This window comes from Cornus florida, unplaced genomic scaffold (assembly GCF_030987335.1).
Source record: "Cornus florida cultivar Cherokee Brave unplaced genomic scaffold, ASM3098733v1 CherokeeBrave_3.0.0_Hap2_Chr10, whole genome shotgun sequence".
NCBI lineage: Eukaryota > Viridiplantae > Streptophyta > Magnoliopsida > Cornales > Cornaceae > Cornus > Cornus florida.
Window position 1 is genome coordinate 91,183,265 of NW_026775580.1, and position 23,479 is coordinate 91,206,743.

At 35.7% G+C, this 23,479-nt stretch overlaps 1 protein-coding gene across 2 annotated transcripts; it reads right to left on the reverse strand.

Annotated features, from left to right (window-relative positions):
• Window positions 1–572: 572 nt before the first annotated feature.
• LOC132280165 (uncharacterized) lies at window positions 573–21,776 on the reverse strand. Of its 2 annotated transcripts, none has more exons than XM_059782298.1 (22): window positions 20,644–21,776; window positions 18,408–18,523; window positions 17,067–17,275; window positions 14,296–14,415; window positions 13,110–13,238; window positions 12,892–13,017; window positions 11,706–11,761; window positions 11,519–11,609; window positions 11,248–11,365; window positions 10,799–11,008; window positions 8,986–9,313; window positions 6,312–6,405; window positions 5,813–5,921; window positions 5,343–5,614; window positions 5,037–5,164; window positions 4,497–4,731; window positions 3,635–3,823; window positions 3,201–3,490; window positions 2,925–3,108; window positions 2,556–2,798; window positions 1,046–1,137; window positions 573–909 (listed from the first exon to the last, which is right to left on the reverse strand). In XM_059782298.1, exons 1-22 carry the CDS (start codon window positions 21,501–21,503, stop codon window positions 762–764), a joined length of 4,347 nt encoding a protein of 1,448 aa, XP_059638281.1. In that variant the 5' UTR covers window positions 21,504–21,776; the 3' UTR covers window positions 573–761. The 2 variants fall into 2 exon arrangements, with proteins under 2 accessions (XP_059638281.1, XP_059638280.1); XM_059782297.1 differs by having other exon boundaries at window positions 11,519–11,618.
• Between the last annotated feature and the right edge of the window lie 1,703 nt (window positions 21,777–23,479).

The following is a 23,479-nucleotide window of genomic DNA, read 5'->3' on the forward strand; positions in this document are numbered from 1 at the left end:
AATTCAATTTCAAAACACCAATTACCAATTTCACGCAATTGAACATAACGTCACTTTAATTGCATTCATTTGAACCCAACCTAACATATGATAACATTGCAAATCAAACATAAATGATTGTCAAAAATTGGAAAAATGAAATATGAAACATATGCCCACAGGCAACATGAGTTTTTCACACACATAGTGATGACAAAAGAAGGTTTATAAATCAGGGACAAACTATTTCTGAGAAAACAACATTTATAGATTCAGAATACAGAAGAGACCGACAGGTGAAGGGTAACCAAAATCAACCCATGAGATCTACCTCTGTTGGCTAATTAGTAACTTGCAGCAATATCACAATAATAGCAACTTCTGGCTTGGAAGAATTTCTGAATTCACAAATATGGAAATGGATGGGCTCTTATAATCGATTCCAGCCAATAACCTTTCAGAAACTATTCACTATGATTTTCTCAAGCAGTAAGGAAAAGAACAAACAGGTATTGAATTGGTTATAACTTATACCAACACCCACTGCTGAATTATGCAAATAAATTCTGTTAAAAAAAAAAAAAAAAAAAAAAAAAAAAAAAAAAACCCACTTTTCTATATATTGGAGTAGAACTTGGTGATGCACATGTAACCGAAAACAACACCCTCTCTCATGCACCACTCACTGACTTGCTATCTCTACAAAAACACGAGATCAATACTATACAAATGTGGATCAAAAAGAGGGGTCCCAAACCTAGTCAATGGATGTGTTTCAACTTTCAGGACTGCCAGAACACATCAGGGTCGTCACTATACAATGTGCGGTCCTGAATCTCTAGGTTAGCAACATGATAATCAATGAGTCTTGCTTGGATAATTTTACACAACACTAGCCCGGAAGGAAGCATCCACCAACCACTCTCATCCCTGCAGCCACAATCACCATAACATATACACAAATAAAATGTTAGATTGTGACAGTATTAGCAATTTCATCACACCTACAGCAAGTAATACTGCCATTCAATGACAATTGCCATTGCAGAAAATAGAAGCTCCTTACATGCTAAAGTTCCAGGATTGAAAGTTTATATGTTTTTTATTCGGTGAGGATTGAGTCTTATAATGAACAAATCCACATATGAAAGCAACCACCTGTCACCAAAAAACAATAAAATAATTCTAATAATAATAATAATTAGAGAGGATACTTCAGTGTTCATAGTTAAGGGGAAAAAACATATTTTGAATCATCATTACAGTATATAAAGAGTGCCAAAAGCAGTTGAAAAGCAGGAAATGATAAAGAGTCCAAATAGAAAAGTAGATCAAGAAAAGGTGCAATCAGTTCTAGTTGCAATGGCCAGTGGACATCATCCCGTAAATAGAATAGGTATAACTAGCAGCTCAAAGACTATGTTCATCCACTAACTCATGAACTGACCACCAAGCATTAGCCTTTGCCTGCTATCTCCTCCATCTCCAGATAGGAGGTTGAGGGTTCAAGTTCTAATTGGGACAAAGTGCATATATGAACGTGTCTTATTGGGGGTAGAAAATTCATTAACTGGTAACTCTACTTACCATATAATAGGTATAACTAGCAGCAAAAAAACTATGTTCATCCACTAACTCAGGAACTGACCACCAAGCATTAGCCTTTGTCTGCTATCTCCTCCATCTCCAGATAGGAGGTTGAGGGTTCAAATTCCAATCGGAACAAAGTGCGTCTATGAATGTGTCTAATTAGAGGGGGAAAAAAAAACTCATTAACTGGTGACTCTATTTGCCTGTCAATCTCTCTCTCGGACAAAACAACACCACCCCCCTGATTTTCTTTCCCACAAAAACTGAACTTATTAAACAACAAAAAGATCCAAGAAATATTTCATAAATTTAAATTTCTTTCAACTTTCACTAGAAAAACAAAATTCCTCCCAAGCATGTGGTCTTGTAAAAACAAACTCATTGCTCATGCATAATTTAGACAAGTAACTCATAATGTCCTCCAAGAAAACAAGGTTGAGTTTATTGCACCTACTTGTTCCTTCATTCACCTTCGCCACTCCCACAGGGCAACAAAGGCATGAGGTGTGACCTTTGAATAACCCAAAATATGTTTAAAAAAATAGTTCGCTTTTTGTTTATGGTTAAGCATGGTGGAGTGAGACGGGATAGAGCCTGAGGGGCTTCAGCTACCACTTTTTGTAATGCTGATGGTTCGGGCGAGACGGGATAGAGCCTGAGGGGCTTCAGCTACCACTTTTTGTAATGCTGATGGTTCGTCACTCTTTTTCTTTTAATAAAAAATTTCATCTTCATAATGACTATTTGAACCAAATCTTGTATACTTCTGTGAGTATTAGGAATTTGGGATTAATTGGAGAAATAAATTAAGTCAAGAGATATCCTCCATTTCAATTTTTTTGAATGTAGCGTCATAAAATTTTGGAGCTTGTAATGAAATATAGGGATTCAATTTTTTTTTTTGGGGGGGGAAGAGGAATATTAGGGAATCCAGATGGGGTCCGTCTGATTTGGTGACAATTGAGCAAGGGTACAGAATAACTTACAACATTTATCAAAGACAGGATATTCCACAGAGCATATACACGTGCAAGACCTGCTGATCGCCTAGGTCCATGACTAAACAAAGCATTGATTCCGGCTGGGAATGGAAATAGAATGCCAAGAGGAAGAATAATCAAAACTAAAAGGAAACAAAGCAGCGAAATAGAGTATAGCTGAAGCAACGTAAGCAAGACTAAGCTAAAATCTCCTAAAAGTAGTATTGAGATGACCAAACCAACAAGATCCTGCAATAATTAAAAAAAATATATATGTTAAGAGGGAGACAGAGAGGTAGCATTTTCAAATTTCTATCAGATACCAGTGGCATCGATTAGTATATTCAATGAATGTTGTACAAGAATTATGCTTACCTGATGACCAATTGGTTTAGTATTATGAATTATAAAAGAGAGAGGATAAAATATATTCTTGTTCTCTCCAAGTTTTTGTAAGCTCTTAATATGTGAAATCCCTCTGAATATCCTTTTATTTGTCATTAGATGTTCGCTAACTCTTAAATGATTCAGTGCTTTGCCCTGATGAGTACTGAGCAACCTGCAAATTTACAGGGAAAGACAATCAAGCCACTATTGTCTCTATCAAACTAACACAAAAAAATCTAGAACAATTTCACATGCAAATTTTACCGTGACTGTTGCTCGGATAACAAAGAACCATCCGGCCCTTCAACTGATGGTTGCACAGTTTCATCTTCAACAGCACAAACAATGAGTCCAAACTGGCGATAACCACAAGCACTAGGAGGAAAGCAAGCCAGATCTACACGTACACCATGGGCACTTAAAGTAGGATTTGCATGTGTTTCAAGCCAGCTGATAACTAGACAAAGAGTTGTTCTTAGATGTCCACGGCGAACCAAACGCATTTGAGCATTTAGACCAGCCACTAATCGGTACCAAATGGAAGGTGGGATAGACTGCAAGGTTATAAAAAGAGAAAAATCAAGAGAATTTCGATGGAAGACACCAGCATGCCATAAGAAGCTATAAGGTATTATAATTCATGAGACATATTCAAATGAATCAAATTCAATTATATTGACAACTAACAAATATCAAACCTGACTCATGAGGCAAGTAAGAATATTGTCGCTATGTAGAGAGAAAGGAGCCATATAACTTCCATCTCCCCCAAAAACTAACGGCATTGGAAATCTTTGATGAAGGCGAGAAGGAAGATTAACTCTCTTTTCATCTCCACCAAGGAAAAAATCCACATATGCAAGCATGAGATCAGATGTTGCAGCCACCTGCAATGAAACACAACAAACATTAAAGCCAAATTTAAAAGATTTTGACTTTATTGAAACCAAAAAGGAAGGATAGCATCATGATACTGTGACAGGTACATCTATAGCATTTGATCATCACATTACGGACCAAGTTAGGGAATAATTACGAGAGTGTGGTTTATTCGAGGCAAGAAGGAAAGGAGAAACTCTATCTAGATTCTTCTCAATCCTCTCATTTTGTTATGTATAAAGAGGCAAAGAGGAAATAAAAGGGAAAATAACATTTAGCAATTTCTCCTTTCAATCTATGAATTCTCCCAAAGTTGTAGACATTCACGTAGAAACAAAGAGCAACAAACTCTCTAATTTTCTACTTTACTAACTTCTTATCTGATTTTTCCAGTATATAAAATGCAGAAAATTTAAGATTTTCTATTTCCTTCAGTTACTCCTCTCTGCACTTTCTTCTCTCTAATTTAAGAACCAAAGGAACTTTTCACTGGCTTCAATATACAAAACTTCAACTAAGGTTGGCACCATTGAAAAATCCCCCACCACCTCCTCCCTTGAAGTTAAAACTCGAAAATTAGGAAGACATTTCAACAATAAAGCCACATTCTAAGCTGTTGGACAAATTAATGGACAATACATGGAAGGAAAAAAAAAAAACAGAGAGAGAGAGAGAGAGAACCTTAAGCCCTTCATAAAGAGCACGTGAACGGCAAGAGCGCAAGCAAGCATGGTCATATTCTGATCGAACAAATTCGCGCAGTCGTTGTATTTTCCTTTTTCTGCGCCATTGCAGCCATGACCATGCAAGTGGATACGAAAGAACAGAAAGGATGCTGTAGACTGATCCTTCCCACCACTGATAAGCAGCTAAACCATTGATCTCATCCACGAATCTGTTGAATGCATCCTCATATCTGCCATAGAAACAATTGATTTAAGAAAGAATCTATATTACGTATGAAAGAGAGGAAGTTTTTCCGGCTTCATCTACCACAGTTTACCCCTTTCTTTTCTGAAAATTATTTTTACCACTTGCGATTGTTGAAATAACAAGTGTATCAATGAACAATATCATTTCAAAAGTTTGATTCCAAACATCCTCATGCACAGAAGATTGCAGAAAACAAGAAATAGGAATAACCGTCAGAGCAGACATCTAACTTCCAGATCATCACACTGGACACACACACACACGCACATAGAGAGAAAGAGAGCTTACACAATTTCCATTACTTGCTCTGGAGGAGAGTGAGGTAGATGCCAAGGCTCACTGAAAGTGTTAGGCCCCATAAAATACATTCTATACACATGACTTTGGGACTCCTCAGTTCTATTTGTTTCCAAAACCTGAAGGAAAAGAGTCATCACTCACAAAGAACATGTATACATATAATTTTGAAAAAAAATACATATTATTTAAAAAAAGAATGAAAGAAAAAAAAAAAAAAAAAAAGCAGCGTGCTTCAGAAGTTAATGGAGCCTGGAGAAAACATGAAAATGTGCCAGAGTATAACAGAGAAAGAACCTCGTTCAATGACTCCAAGAAAGGGAACGAGCGGTCTATTTGCAACCCACGTCGAGTTGGCACCAAGCTTGGTAATTCATCAGCATTGACAAATTTCATCCGAGCAACACTAAGCACCAGAGCTAAAAGGACAAGGAGACTTAAGAGAATAAAACCAAATAACCATGGCCCACCAAAAGTGTATATCAACTCTTCAAGGGCTGTATAACAGTGTGGCATGTGGTATCTCTCAGAAATGCACTTGTAAGGACAAGGAGTATCAGCAACACCACCTGTTAAAAGCAATCATGCAGTCATACAATTGGAAGTATATCACCTTCCCACCTCCCAAATGCAAACCGGGAAAAAAGGAAAAGAAAGAACAATCCAGTGGCGTGTCCCATTATTGCAGAGAAAATTTTCAGCATGAAATAAAAGCACCAGAAATCGATTCAGCACTGAGAAACAAACAAAATTAGAACTACAAGTACCTCGAACAGCAATATATGAAGCACGACTCGGAAGCTCGTGAGATGGGCAATTACGACAAAGTGCTCTGTCAGATCCACTGCCATTCTTGAAAGTCCCAACTGGGCATTCCTGTATTACAGTATGCTCATATGGTAATTATAAGGATTTTATGAATAAAATCTAAGAAACAAACCATCAAAAAATCTCAGCCAACTTAAGCCAGGAACAAAACATGAAACTTGCTACCTAAAAATTTTCTAGCTTCTAACTGACACACACACCAATACATAATTCAGAGTTGTCATAATTTGTTTCTTAAGAAGCCACACGTGTACTAACAAAAAATCTAACAAACAAATCAGTTAGAGAAAGAGGTCAACTAAATTTTTTTAACCCTAATGCTACACGCACCTTTTTGATGCTTTTACTCTGTTTTATATATTATACAATGCCTGTTAACCTTTTAGTCCCTAAAAGAGGTCTAAACAATTTCATAATATGATAAAAGAGCAACAGTACCTGACAAAAGACTCCATAAAGTCCTTTCGGACAAGCTTTTCCAGTGACAGTTCCATTTTCACCAGCATGACCCTGACCTCTGCCTATTCCTCCCCTGCCAAAAAAAAGGGGGGAAAAAAGGTTAAAAGCGCTCAAAATCCAACACTGAAATCTCAATGACATTAGATCCCATCAATTATGAAAAAGCACAATGAGTCCCAACAATGAAGTGAATGACAACAAAAAAAAAAAAAAAAAAAGAACCATGCCAAAAAACATGAGGAAAGTTTAGGTGGAAAACAACAAAGAAGCACTCTGTCTCATCTTTTACAACCGGTGATTCGCTTAGGCAACCACAGGATCAAGAGAAATATCAATTCAAAATTTTCTGTGGGAGTTGAGAAGGTAGAAGCAGAAGCATTTGTGATGTCAAGTTCGACTGTTGGAAGTTCAGACCACTTTAGTGTTCTAACTTGTAATATAACTAGTTGGGTACTTGGAAGTCCAGACAACATAGTTGGAATATGTTAGGTAGTTCAAATCATGGGAGTTATTTTCATTTAACTGAATTATGAATATTGAAACTTAGAATTATTAAGATGCATTAGTCATCCATTTACTTGTAGAAGTGATTCTATATTGGAATATTACAAGCAAAAACATTGGACATAGAGTTATTTCATTTCATTTTATTATTCCCCTAAAAAGAAAACTAAAGGATGAAGTAAATTTTTTTTCCAACACCAATCTTAGGTATTGTTTTGATAACTCAATCAAGCATTACTCAACTAAGTGCCTATGACAACACAATTTAGATACCATTTAAAATGGTAAATTCCACTTAAAATTTTAAGTGGAAGAGACTTCACTTATCACTGAATACTTAAGACACAAATAGATATATATATGTATAAAATAAAATATTAAAAAATAAATCTCAATTTATCATTGGAGCTTAAATTTTACACACTTACATTTAGCTCTTAAAATTTTTAGCACTTCATTTTCAGTTTTATCAATTCTAAATATAAGTGCCCATGTATTGGAATGCGTGTTCCAGTGCAAAAATTACTAGGGTGTTGCATATTTGGTAACTATACCCTTGTCCCCACAGTTTGAAGTAGGCCAAAGACAATGTGTGGCGACTTCGGGAATCATTTGATACGGAAAATTTTAAACAATAGTTTGCCCTTCAGTGGTGAATCCTGCCATGCCACACATGTACAAGTTTGCCATCATGCTCAAGTAGCCAGGTGTAGTTTGAAACTAATAAATACGATGCTCCCAAGTTGAAATTCAACATCCAATTTAATGCATTATTTGGAAAGCCTTGATTGATTTATGAGTTAGAACTGTTTAATAACCCTAGTTGGGTGTTGAGCGCATAATTGTGAAATATGTCAGTTGTTTCTCCATTAAGTGTTTCCTATTGCAAAATTAGTTAACACTTAAAACATTTCATCTCCGATAAGGGTCTTGAGCCAGCGATATTTGACTTACATCCCTGACTTATCACTGAACAAACTCAGTGAAAGGTAGATTTTAGATTAACTTGAAATTTATTCTCAAATACTATTACAATAGTTCCAGTGCAACAAATTCAAAACGAAAGTTCAGTGCTAAACATTCAGTCTAAATAAACAGCCCCTTAGGATAAAGCAAGCTTTAATGGCAGCATTTGCTTATTTAACAAAAGCTTTTTAAAGTATTGCAGAAATCTGCATTTTATTTGTTAGATATATGCAGATGGCAATGCAAGTTTTATAAGGCTCTCAAGTAACTAGTTCCTTGTGATGAAATAATTCCACAGTATCCTGAGGACAGACAACCATAGGCTGATCTATTTGAAAGTACACCTATGTATTTGTTTTGTAAAAGTGCCAGTTATATTTATGAAAATAAAAAAAAATCTTGACAATGTATCCTCTGATATTAATTCCATGTCTGATAACACCACCAGCCTCAAGACTGATAAATACTTGTCTTCATGAAATTCGACTACTTTCTTCCTTCGAGTGGCAACAAAGAGAATTTTTTTTAATCCTTTTTGCCTTCGAATGAGAAGCTTTTAGCTCTAGAAGGAAATATAGTTCCCCTAAATCATGGAGTGACTAAGCATTGTAACTCAAAGCATGTATGAAAGAGACATGGATGGTTTACATGGGGCATTCTCAATTTTTGTGAAGATAATTCAAGGAAGATCAATTTAAAAGAACAATGTGTTTACATAAAATACTTTATCCAAGCCCAAGGCATCCTAGAGGGGAATTGCAAGTTAAAAAAAAAAAACTAGTTTAACTAGTGGTATCCTAAAAGCAAGCACTTTGAATGATGCAAGGATACTACTAGGACATTTATTATTCCCTTTGACCTATCACATGATGATAACATTTTCCAAACCTTTGAGTTTTCATATTTAACATTATAATAAAGGAAGTTAAAAAATTGCATCAGAAAAAAGAAAGCCATTAAAAATGGACTTGAAGATATTATATGCAAGAGATTATTCTATACCAAGATTCATGATCAAATAACTACGATCATCCAATATGAAAACCTTGTCCATCAATTTTCATGTCAAGTGCAGTACTAGAATAGAAAATGACCCTAATAAACAGAATTATATAAAAATTGCATATGCGAAGCTGGTTCATCACGATAGTGAAAAACTTTATACATTAGGTTAGATACAAACCCAATGTGGACAGTTCCTCTGATACTTGCTAAGGGCAGGTACTCATCCCCAATGGGTATGTCTGCCCAATGGAAGTGAACCCTTCCACCGCCGCCACCACCACCATCAGAACTACCATGTCCCCCAATCGTTGAGATAATAGAAGACTCACCAAGGGCCAGTGTATGAAGGAACAAAAGAATAGTTCCACCAGATCCACCCCCAGGACCTGCGCCTAAAATAACCCTACCACCTTGCTTTCCGATATTTTCTTCAAAGCTTTCTCCATCAGCTCTAAGAGAACCACTGATTGACAAACTTGACAATGAGTGCTCCAATGAACCCATCACTGTTCCAGAAAAGCCATCAATTCAGAATGATGTAAAACCAAAATATAAAATTGGACAGGGTCATTGAGATGACGGCTCCAAAAAAATGCTCAAAAGATAAAAGATGGTGAATGAAACAGTCAATTCTCCAGTATAAGAGCTTGGGAACAATAAAAATCACAACAATTCGTTATGCCACAAATTCTCCAGCAGCATCACACTCAAGGACTTAGCAACACCTGTCCCTCATTATAAGGAATAGAGCTACTTACAGACAAAAAGTCCGGAATATATATAGATATATATAAAAGGTTTTTAGCAACTTCAAATCCAAGATGACAATCATTAAAGATTCATTACTATGATAAATGCATAGATAAAATAATAGAACAAAAAATTGGAGCATTGAGTATCACAATGAGGCAAAGACCATGGTTTTAAATGCAAGAGGAAGAGGCAAAATGTTAGAACTCTTCCACGAGATGAAGCGCCATTTTCAACTGTCAAGCATAGCACACATGTCAATTTATAACTAGCCCATAAGAAAAAGGAAAGAGAACTGAATATGAGGCGGCCAAACCATTCTTCCATATATGCACTTTTTTCTTTTTCATTATTTTTTATTTTTAAACAAAAGAGCAGAATATTAACAAAAAATCCAAAAGAGAACGGAATTCTTTTATGAACCTTTAACTAAATTTTCTGCCATTTTGTCATAGAATTAATCATCATGGTCCAACCTCGCAACATGAGATCATGTGCCCAATGAGTGACACGACACGCTTTAAGGTACAGCCTCAAAGGATTTGAACCACAAAGCTCCATTTGCTTTTCCAAATTTAGTGTGGGAAAAGAAAAGAAAATAGAAAGGAAATATTATTTCCTTGTTCAGCTATTATGCAAAATAGAGGAAAAGAAAATGTCAGGGAGTAAGAGAGAAGTATTTAATTATACATGTCTATTTCCTTTTCTTTTTTTTTTTCTTTATTATCAACCATTTTGAGAACATTTTAATTTCTAATCTCATTTTAAGCATGAAAGAGGATGTGAGGAAAAATCATTTTCCCATTCCTTTATCTTTACCATTTTTTTCCCCTTTCCTTCATTAAATTTGAGAAACAACCTGAGCCTTAAGGCTGCACCTCTTGTTGTTTTCTTTCAGCCTTGTCTAAGTACTCAACTCAACAAAGGCTTTTCTCAATAGGGGTCAGCTACATGAATCCTGATTCACCATTCCGTACTGTCTAAGGCTATAGCCTCAACTAAACCACATGCTATCATTTTTCGTAAGTATTTCAACCCATATTAGTTTTAATCTTCCATTTCCCCTATCATTGCCCTCAATAAGGACTATGTCACCTGTCTAACCGGTGCAACTATTGGCCATTGCTGCACATTTCCAAGCCATCTTAACTGGTTCTCTCTCATCCTTCTTGTCTAAGTGTACGACAAATAAATAAGAGACAAAATATATATAATTCAACTCATTATATTAAAAATCTTACCAATGACACCACCACCTGCAGTTGCACCAGCTAGACTACTGTTTCCACTTCCACTGCCAAGTTCACAAGGCAAATCAGCATTCCCATATGCAACACCACCCTCAATCAAACTGCCATTATAGTATCCATCCCCACCTTTGCCGCCATGTCCACCACCTCCACCAAAACCATTGCTTAAAAGTTTTCCTCTGCCCACCCCACCATTGCAGCCTGTATACATACCGAATGAAAATTTAAAAAAACATTATTTAAAGCCAGAGTATGTGTTTTGTATCATTGTAAAATTCACTTTAACAAGCTTTAATAATAAAAGAAAATATGGAACTAGAGAAATATGATTGAAGGAAATATATCATATCCACTGTTCATTACCCCATTTCAACCTCGATTTTGCTGTTTGCTATTTGTTATGAATTTTTTTAACAGGGACAAAGAAAAAAGAAGCATACCCAGCCCAGATGCACTTATTGATCCAGAGGGTCGGACTACTACAGTCCTAACCCAGTGTAAATGAACAACAGATCCTTCTACAACTCCTTCAACAACTATATCTTCAACTCGACAGATCTGCAGAAGCAAACCAATTCGACCATTTACAAAGAAAGGCAAAGTGTATCACGACACACTCAAACATGCACTGCTCTGGCCAAGATAAGAAACTGTTAACAAAAATATAAAATAGAAAAATCTTCTGAGTGTTTGATATTAACAGTGGAAAACCTGAAGAGTGAAGGACAATGAAGAGTTCAGATTGCAATCTTCAGGTGGATGAAGCAGTTCCTTAGGACAATCCTGGAGTTCACAGTAGAGCCTTGGTGTCCTACCATTTATCAAATTATAATGAACTGAACAAACAATTGTAACATGAGCACAAATCACGATTCAAATATTGTATAATCAATCTTACACATAATTGTTACTTGCATTCTTCAAGGGACCTCTCAAAATTGACCCATGCCCAACCTGCAGGTAAAAATGAACAGATTCACACTGTAACCAAACAAATCAATAATGCCAAATGATAAGCTTAAAACTTAAAATCAGTCAATACATCATGTCAACAAAATTAAAAATTTAGGAAATGTGATTAGTAAACAGAGTAATGAAGAAGAAGAAGAAGTCAACAAATATCTACGGTGTATTCTGGAGTCGTCGTGATTGAAACATGAAGACTGATGAATATATTGACAGCTATGGTGTATTCTGTGGTCTCAGCAAGCACAATTCATAGAGAAGAGCAAATATTAAAGCTTTTTCTCTACTCTATGCACTAAACTAGTAAAGTAGAATAGTTATTCCACACCAGGATCGGAAGAACAGCACTAAAATGTGTTGTTATGCACTGTTCCAAATAAGGATAGTCTATCCCAAACGAATCGGAGACTGAAAAGGCACTCCAATCCACTCATGGTTCTCAACTCCTGTCCAGGGTTAACACCCTTTCCTCTTTTCACAGCCCTATGATCATAGCTGCCAACGGATTCCAAAATTCTCATGGAGATGAAAACAAGACTCTAAAGGTGAGACTCTGTCTGAATGGGATGGATTTAGCCTAAAAATAGAACTTAACGAACCACAGGTCAGTTTTTCTTTCTGCAACCCACAACCAGATTAAGACTGACCATCTGAAACGGAACTGAAACAAACCGACCCTCTTGGGTGCAAACAATTCCTTGAGGGGAGGGTGTGTGAGTATCAATTAGGAATATATATATATATGTGCTCACTATAGACAGTATTTGATGGGTAGAAAATCCCAATTCTCATTGAGTAATTAGAAATAAGCAAAATAGCAATTTGATACAATTTAAAGGGGAATCCTTTCATTAGATGCAAAAATTTGCATGTTGATTGCATATTATCGTCCTGAATCTTGATAATCCCACTAACAAAAGCTAGTAAGAGAGACAAACTTAATACTTTGAAAAACAAAAATGTATTTATTTCGTTCTTGATTAATCACATTAGTTTCCAGGAAGAAATTAAATTGCCAATAACCTATAACTATATACATAAAAGAAAGCAAAATCCTTGTCAGCTGTAGCCTTTGAAGAAAAAAGCAACCTTAAGTAAGTGAGAACTCTTTGGCTTACACTGATACTGTAAAACAATGATAAAACCAAACGTTGAGCTTCAATCATATCTCCTGGTCCAGACAAGTTCAACGAACCTTGTCCATGAACTCCCAGATTGGTATTCGAATGTATCACAGATGATTCCTGACAACCAAAAACCGTCAACCATGTCACACAAGAAAGCAACATGAACTGAAGTTCAAAAATTGCAGATAGAAGTGAGTAGAGTGATTTACTCTGAGAACCACTAAATTGCTGGCCTCAAGCAAGGAAGTTGCAACAATTGCATCACCATCACCATCTATAACCATTTTGGAATTCCACATCAAAAGGATTTTGACGGCCATCCGCAAAGCCCCATATACCTAAATTGGAAAAATAGTAACAAGGGCATAATACACGAGTTACCACTAAAACAGTAAGAAACAGGCTCCTACCAGGCTCAACTTCCCAAAGGGAGGTCAGGAGTTCGAGCCTCGGTGGAAGCATGAGTGTGTGAGTACCAATTAAGAAAAAAAAATTAAACAGTAAGAAACATAAAAATACACAAAAAGGTAGAATTAAATTGCACTTATTACATATGACAATGGGAATAGGCAATTTTTAAAACACGTTAAGTAAAAATTACTAATGACTCAAGGCGGCTCATTAATTCAGCAGGCAAATGAAATAGCATCACCACAAGAGTGTGTATCAACACAACCTTATTGTAAGGGCATAGTCAGCATGTTTCAAAATCATGGTAAAAACTGAACAACTGATCATGGTAAAGTGAAAATTGGGAAAAACATATATGAACAATCAAGCAAGGCAATCAAAGAACATAGAGATAAAATTATTTATTTCAGACTTACGCAAAAATAAATAAATTTTAACTCCGAAAAAAAATTAACATTACAGTAACTACCTTGGACAGCCACATCCTTTGGAACAAATATATATATATATATAACATTTTTCTCAAGTGATTGGAGCAAGAATAATCAGATATTTGTGATGATACAGACTTGTGAAAGTGACTGTAAATTATGTATTCTCCACATCCTAGAGTAATTTGTATGGACTTCATACCCTGGAGCAGTTTGTTTGCATTGAAATTATATAGAATAATATTTAGTCAAAGTCTGAATGTCAGGTTTTCAAAGTGACACCCTCTAGAGGTTCCAAAAGTTTATTATTTGTCAGGTGAGAGGCCATTGAACAGAGGATGAGATGTTTTGGCATATTTATGAAACATTCGAAGCATAGGTTCATCTATTAACCCCCATTGTAAAAATAATTCAGCTTGTATAAGAAAGCTCTTTTAATTGAATAAGAATCAAACTGCAAAGCCAAAATATACAAGAAAATTCACAGCGCAACAGGTTACAACCAAAAGAATGGAAATGAAAATACACACGGATAATGATCCATCACACTTGCCTTGATCACAGAGTCACTCATTAAAAGCTCTTCTGCCATTAGCTCAAACTCAGATAAGGCGTAATGAGCAAGCCCAAAGCTTAAAACTGCGCCACATGATAAACTAAGTTGTCCTTGAACCTATATATTGAATTAGCATATTAAGATCTGGAATAAATAGATCATCTTGACACATCATGAGTAATATAACAGAATTGGTAACAGTTGCAGAGAGAAGAAAGCCGTGAACTCAGGGAGAACATAATTAAAATTAAAAAGCAACTGAGGTAAAAGTTTCTAAAGAAAAACATCTGAGAAAAACAAAATTCAAATTTTAACTAACAAGAGATGTAACAAAAAGAATTAACTACTTCTAACAAGAAAAGTTCATTTATAAGAGCATATGATGAACAAATACACCTGCAATAATAGAAGAGATGATAGTTGTATAGGCTTCCATCAAAACGAATAATAAAACACATAAAAAAGAAAGGAGGGGAGGCGTCAAAGGCTGAATAAGAGCATAACAAACAGAAGAAAAAATGGAAAAGAGGATACTTGCTCTTTTAGGAAGGGGAAAACAAAACTCGACAACATAAGACTTAAAATACCAGCTTAAACACAGGAAAGATGAAGACCCAAATGTGTCCTGAACCATTCTTTACTGTCCTACAACAGTTTTTTCTCTTTTAATTTTTCCGGTAAAGGGTAGGGGGAAAGGCTCACCAATAAAAGGGAAGGGGAGGCAAAGGAAACCCCTAGTTGATTAGCTATCAAATGTAGGACAAGTCCTGAATTTACATGGTATCTTCTCCTTAGAAGCCCCTAAAATTTGAATCAGTCATTCCACCATTACAGATAATCAATATATTGATTACTACATTCCTTCTGGCTCTGCTTATCCCGTGATCTATTTTTTGCAGTTTACATTCATTTAATCCTCACATTCCCAAAATGTGTCACATGCCAAAGCTGGATATGGACCTAGGCCAAAAGAATTAGCTTTCTATGTTCAACTACAGAAAACTTTTTTATCTATATGTTCATAAGTGACATGTGTAAAAGAGAACCATACATAGGCAGTTGTCCTTGATAATTAACTCCCAAAAAACCTGGCCCCAACATGAACCATATGTAATCCCAAGCATCATATCATGATGACTTATTAAATAATGAAGCACGGCGTACTTATTAGTCCAGAACGAAATTCCATTAGTTCTCAACTCAACTTAACAAATCTTTTCCCCGACTATTCAAAGTCTGCTACATGAATCCTTCTTCGCCATTTTATTCTACCTAATGTCATAGTCTCAAGTAAACCACATGCTATCATATATTTCTCAACTATCTCAACCCACATCACTTTTGGTCATTCCCTCCCGTAACATTATTCTTCATAAGAACCACATCACTTTCCCTAACCATGCATCTATTGGGCGTTGTTGCACATAGCCCTCTTAATCGATTCTCTATCATTTTACCTCCAATTGGTGCTACTTCAACCATCTCAGAATACCACACATCCATCTCAACATTCACATTTCACTTAGGTGCTGTTTAATAAACTGAAAATTTTAAAAGCTGAATTTTAAGTGCTGAAATTTTTAAGTGGTAATAAAAAATGAGATTTTTTTAGATATCTTTTTTAAATTTTAAGTGTTCCACATTTAGTGATAAGTGACATCACAGTCACTTCAATTTGTTTCCCCATTAAAAGCGGCGCTTAACTTTTAAAGTGATAGTCAAATTGAGCTATCAAACACACTTAATTACAAAAAAATTAATCTGTTCAGAATTAAGTGCTGAATTGGGTTGTTAAACAGCACCTTAGTTTATGAGGGGGGTGTTGTTTGCTAGCTGCCCAAAATTCTATCCCAAAAAGTATGGGTAGTTTGATACCTTTTTTTAATAAATTTTATTATTTTACCTTTCAATTTTAGAGGTAGATGCTGATCACATGAGATGCCAGAAGCACTCCGCAATTTCACCGATCATGCTTTAATTCTATAATTAAACCATCTCAAATTTCTCCCCTCTCTATGCATAATCAAGCCTAGGTAACAAAAAATGTTCACTTTTTGGTACCAATTAACAAAATTTATAGAATCCATTAGCGATAGTTGGAAATCCTTGAAAGTGTCCCAAACTGGTTTCAACCCATGTTGAGAAATTTCTACTATATTGACCATCAATAGAGAGAGAAAGAGATGTCCTACATCACTAACTGATGTGGCATATTTGTCTGGTTAAGAAGTCCAGGGGACTAATTCCGTAAGAGGACACTACTACCTAGACCCCCTATTAAAGGAGGAGTCAGTCAACTCATTAAGGTATGACACAATTCTCATTAAAGTGTCGTTTCTTCTCCCCATTTATCGACAAGTACTAACTTGACCGTCGGAGTGCACCCGGCCGGCACCATCCCGGTCGTCACTTCTTTTGTCTTGCAAGAAATGCCCCTGGCTCTAGACCATGCAGATTTGTGCATCAACACTTACCATCCAGCACACATGACATATCCAGTAGTTCCAACAAATTACTTGTGTTAACACCTCTACTTGCACTCACTAAGGTTATTGGAACATATTTCCCAAATAAAATGTATCACTGACCAGATATAGGACCTGAAAAGGATGATAAATTTGGGGAAAAGAGAACATTTTGATGCATGATTAGGATATCACTTTCCAACAGAAGATATTTTGCCTCAATAATAGACTAATCATTGCATAGAAAATGATAAGCAAAGAACAAATTAAAGCAGGAAGACTCCATACTATTAATTCACCAACCTGCACCCGACTCCAAAGCAAAGGAACAGTAGCTTTTGCATGATTTCGAATATAAACATTTGTCCAAAGCGGCTGATTAGGAAAGTCTAAAAGAAGTGTATCAGTATCAGTAGACATATTGTGATTGCTGACAACGAGCCTCCGAGGAACGGCATCATAAAATGTCCCTGCAGCACCTGAATTTCCAGGACAACCGAAACTCCTTCCCCCTGCAAACAGGAGGACAAGCATGTGGTCACTTAACATGTTTACATCCAAGTACAATCAAATGGTCACAAATTCAACAGTGACAGACTCCTGAAGGAAAAGTTGAAGTAGTTCCATCACCCAACATTGTCTTAGCTATCTAGTAAAAAACAAAACCTGACAAAGTTCTGATCAAAAGCATTAAGAAATGGAATATGAAACATCATATTGAGTTCCTCAAGGGAAGAAGCTAAAACTGAATTGAAAAAGAATTCCAGAAAAAGAGGATATAGAATGTGCTGGTAAGGCAATATCAACTGCCAACAAATATGACAGCCTTCAACCTACCACTTGTCAAACAAGAGTCAAAACATTAAGGTGTCAAAATATACTCAGCCATGAAGATAGCTATACACTTTTGGACAGGATGACTACTGATACTACCTAACAAGAATTACCAAATGGACAAAGCCGTAAAACTAGTACAAAGAAACAACTCATCAACGTGTATAATTATTTATAGATTAGCTGCATTATAGAATAATAAGTTACTAAAACATAAAATTTGTATATAATATATTGCAGGGTTTTGGGGCTGTTAAGAAATGTTTGGTCGATGTTAAGAGGCTGTTCTGATCCGTGATTACCTGGTCAATGGGTCGTTTAGCATAGAGGAGAATAAATGGAAGAAGTTGATGGTGATTCAGCAATTTGCTCTGATGAGATCATGAGAGAGGGAGATAAGAAAGGAGAGATGATGGCTCGAGTTCAACCTGGTGGAACCAGGGTTTATGGTATAGACAGAACTGGACTTGTAGGGTTTAGAGGTAGTCAATGGGTACTGGTGGGTAAATGGTGGTTTGACAGTGGCTATGAGGTTTTTATGATTAGAGAGAGGAAAGACAATTGATGGAGAGGAACATAACAACAAGGTAATGTTGAATGGCAATGACAAGCTGTCATCTGTGCACTTGGGCAATTGGTTGGTTGGTGGTGGGTCTTAGAAGAGAAAATGTAGAGGTAAGAACAGAAAGTATAAGCAAACATATGGCAAACTTATCAGCACATGCAAAAATTTTAAAACATCAGTCACCATGCGTGTTTAAGATATCAGAACACTAGATGAAAGACTTTGCTTATAAGAAGAAGTCCTACCATGAACCAAGAATTTGGGATCATCATGCCTACTGAAAACATTGACAGAAACTCTTCCACCACCACCCCCAGCAAATCCATTACCTCCAGAAGCGCTTATTCTGCCACTGCCTATCCTGTTGTTCACAGAGGAATCACTATAGTTAAAAAACGTTTCCAGCCAGTACACTGCCTTAAAAACATGACTTAAAGGATGTATGGAATAACAAAAAGCAGGTCAATATTCATAAATTTCATCATAAATGCAGCAGCACGTGAATAAATCAACATCCATATATTTAGGTATGTCAAGGAAAGATCTGCATACACAATTTACAAGGCCTGGTAGCCAGTAGACTGGCATTAAATTTCATTAGAAGTTCCATATTGTTAAGTGATCAACCGTCGGGCATAAACCAAAATCTAAAAACTTCCTCAGCTATTCTTGTAGTCTATCAGTTTTTATCAAATGTGGATAACAGTGTGGAATACATACTCAGCAAATATATTTGGTTGCATGAGAAACACACTGTATTTATAGAAAGTAAACTTGAATCTTTATAGAGAGGTGATAATTTATAAGGTATAAACAATAAAACTTGAATCCAATTTCCATTTCAGGCAAAACAAGCCAGAAATATTTCTTTTCACTAAGAAAATGGTACGAGTGACACCTCAATCCATGGCACTTGCTATTATGGTCCATTTAGAACTTCTGAGCCGTTTTGCTTAATTTCAGTTATTTCATCTGAATGCCAAATAGTTCATTCTTCTGGTACCAAAATGGCAAGTTTCTAGATCTTAAGAGTCTAATGAATACCTTCTGCATGTTCAGAAGGAGGAAGCCCTATAAGGCTTTAACCCCAAACACATGGTGATGTATTTGAAGAATTGCAAGAGGTGGATATTTGTTTGGAGAGAAATGCGAGAGTTTTTGAAGATAAAAATGTTGACAGTATTTATACAATTTTACTTATCAAAAAAAAAAAAAAAAATGTTGACAGTATTTCCTTATATAGTTCATGTCATGGCCCCTTTGTGGGATTTCCTAACCAAGAAAAATGGAGGTATTCCTCTTTTTTGATCAAGCATGCTCCTCCAGAGTAAAAGGACAAGCTAGAAAATTTGGTATTCTCCCTGTTGGGAAGAACTAGACACACCTTCGGCAGGTGCTCATCGGGTGATTTTTGTGGCATTAGGATTCAGAGTAATTTTCAAAATGGTGAAAGAGCTATCTTCAATTTTTTTCCAGTGTTTTTGGGCGAGGTGATGTTAATTAGGCAGCATTTTGTGCTCTCTTATATGGTTTCCAGTATGTCAAGCAGAATGGTTATACGAATCTTTTGGTTGAAAGAGATTCTTAATGGTAATTAAGCAGAAAAGTCAAGCAGTCATATTAGTTGGAAGTTTTGCCATTACATGACATAGGGGCTAACTTCTATTGAGATGTGGATTAAATTCTCTTTGGTGAATTGTTCCAAAAATAGTCAGGCAGATTTTCTGACAGACAAGGCCCATGTACATGAGAACTTTAAACAAAATTCCAAGTCACCTTGATTATGCTTGTTTGGTTTCTTTTGTCTATGTTTAGTAAGTTTATTTTTTTTTCGTTTTCCATTTTGTCCGTTGAAGGATAACTTGTCCTTACTGTGTACTTCTTCCTCACCTCTATAACCTATCTTTCTTTTCTATCAAGGGAAGAAAATATCAGTACTATTTACTTGAATCACAGAACATCCTATAACCACGAGTCAAACCCATCATATAGGGCCTCAAACTCGAACCCTCCAGAATGGCTAAAAATTCACTTGCTTCACTCAAAGTGACGCCAGTCAATTTAAGGTTTTATCATGCATGCTCACTTCAGACTCTTTTCTTATTAGGTTGCACCAAAATTTTACTCCACAATTCCAGATATATTCTAGTGTCTATGAGGAGCGTTTTTCCATTTACATCTTAATGTTTACTTGACATTCCCTGAAAAAGCTTCGTAGTACCAACCTTATTTGTTCCATAACATGCAAACCAGTGGAAATTAAGCACATGTAAATGTCTTATGTCACATGCAATTATGCATAAATGCAGCAGTTTAAAAGGTGAAAGGCAATTACATGTTATACATTGCACAAAGACATGTCGAGGAAAATTAGCATTTGTAGCTTAAAGATGAAACACACATGCACACACAATAAGACATGGAAAATTATAACATGAGGAACATATGAAGCGCATAACATTACAATCAAAACGAGATTACATTTTATGGGACTTGATGAAGATGCTGCCACCAGAACCTCCTCCTCCTTTGGTACCACCATCACCTCCATCAGCGAAAAGATTCCCACGAACCTCAATATCACCTTCTACATCGAACCGAATCCTCCCACCTCCTTTCCCACCATAATCCTCTTCTCTATTGGTCGTCCCACCCTTACTACCATAACTCCACGGCTCACCCAATGATGACCATGAGTATGCATCGCCACCCCACACATCCTCCGGCAGCTTCATATTGTCCATTACACAACTAGCACCTCTCCCACCATGCCCTCCACCTGCACCCTGTACACCACCAGGTGTTCCACTCGTCTGCTCAGGAGGCAAACCTGCCAACGCTGTAACATTGATCACAGACCCATCAAACAAACTCGCATTCCTTGCTGTTACAGACACTGTCCCCGCTACAATCTCCGAATTCCTCCCCAACCTGAATTCACCATTGATATTAACCAAAATAGAACATCCCGCTATTGGGCAACTCAATCTTGCACCTCCAAGTATATACAAGCTTCCATTTCCCTCTATGTACACATCATCCGTGAAATTCAAACTATAATTTAGCTCACAGGAAGTGTCAAGCGACCCAATTCCCTTCAAATCCTCCTCGCACGATACTGAGGGCGGATGCGGTGGCGGAGACGGAGGTGGTGGGGATGGCGGGGAATAATCACCTTGAAATGAATAGGAAGCATAATCGGAATCGAAATTGACAATCAAAAATTGGTCAACTGAGGCCGAAACAAACCCTAATTGGGGGAAGTAATTAGGGTTTATTAGTAAGAGGTTGAGAATTTGAATGACTAAGAAATGAAAAGCATTTGAAGACAACGAAGCCATCTAAAGAGGGAAAATTTCATCACAGACCGAAACCCTAATTTGAAAAGGCAATTGCATTAACTTCTCAGAATCGGTAACAACAGAGGAACTCTAAGATTTTAGCTAGCAACGAATCGAAACCTCCCATGTTGATTTGGCGATACCTCTAACCTAATCCGATATTAATCATCAACTTAAAATTAAGAACTCAAGAGAATTGGGAATTTTACCATTCTATACAACATGATATATACTCATATATACTACACCCACAAATTGAACAACAATGGCTCGAAAAAGAGAGAAGATGACGAATGAAGAACAGGTGGAGAGAAGACGATGTCTTTGGGACCCACCCATCCAGGTATGCACCATGTCAGCATATCAGTCCATGTCAGATGATGATTAGGAAGTGGTCATGAATAAGTTCAATGGACATATACCCGGGTTGAAGGAAAACAGAACTAGGTTTTTTCATTGGCCGGGAATTCTATAACGATTAACCTCCTTTTTTTTTTCTTTTTTTTTTTTTTTTTTTTTTTTTTTTAAATATTACTAGTAAACTTAAAAATATATCAAGCATTTGGTAAATTAAATTTTTTTTTTTTATCAAATTGATTGATTTTGGTGGTGAATGTTCAGAATTTCTGAAAAAAAAAAAAAAAATGTTCAGAATTTAATTTATGAAAGATGCCAAAATTTACTCAGTATGTCCTTTTTTTATTTTTTAAAAAACAGAAAAGGTAATTGACTGATTTGCTTAATTCATTTTATTAAGTTTTTAGCAAGTTTTGATTCATCAATATTTATGATAATTTAATTGTAACTTGAGAGCGTTGTATTATTTTTTGACAATGCATTCAATAAATGAAAATGAGATGGAGCAGAGGTAAGTTGCTCCAAGTTTGTAATTCTTCTTTATCCCAAAACAACAAAGTTAAAAATATAAAAAATAAATTAAATTAACATGATACTTTTTCAATTACAAATTTTTTTTTTTTTTTTTTTTGTGGAACTCACCACATAATAGTTCTGTGTTTACTTTTTAAAGTCTTGCTAGGGATGGTGAAACAAGTAACAAGGCAATGGATTATCCAAATTAGTTTTTTATAATTTACAAAACTATAGATATAAAAACTAAAAACTATAGTTTTTAGCAAGAAAATTTAGGAAGAGCATTTTCTATAATTTACTAAACACATATATAAAAACTAAAAAATTCTAATGGGCATGGGGCGGGGGCTGACTCTGTCCCGACTGACTATGTTGGTCACAAATATAAAGAGCCACACAAATCTTAAATATATTTACAAAATGTGAACGGCTTTTTGAAAGCATCACACATGATGTTCATAAATAATTAGAATGGTGTTAGCATTTAACAAACGAAATCAAACAAATCTTACGACCATAAAATAAGACTTGTCATGGTAAAAAGAATGGTGAGTTGCTTCAAATTTAAATATTTATTTTTTTGTCATTTGGATATAATATTTATTTTAATCATTTCACAAAAGTGTTTTCACAAGTTTCAATTCGGTTCATTACATTTACTACAATTGGATTGAATTATGTGTTACATTCACTGAATTTTATAATTCTAGAGCATTTACTTTTATGTAATGTTATCAAACAAATAGTAATACTCTCAAAGGGACTCTCTGGTGAGAAAATCTACGAGCTACTCTTTTTTTTTTTTTTAACTCAGATGTATTAAATTGTTGATTTAACTTTTCATACATCTCAAAAAATGATTTTATCTAATAATTAAATAAGAAGAATCATGACTCTTATCATAAAAATGGCTTCTTAAAAGCATTACTCATTAATATATATATATATATATATATATATATATATATATATATATCTTCTTTTTTTTGGGAAAGTGAAATTTTATAAAAACAAAGCCAACTGTACAGAGGCAAACTTCATTTTTTCGGCATATTTACGAAAATGTCTCTATGCATACCCAAGGCATGTTAACAACCTTCCTG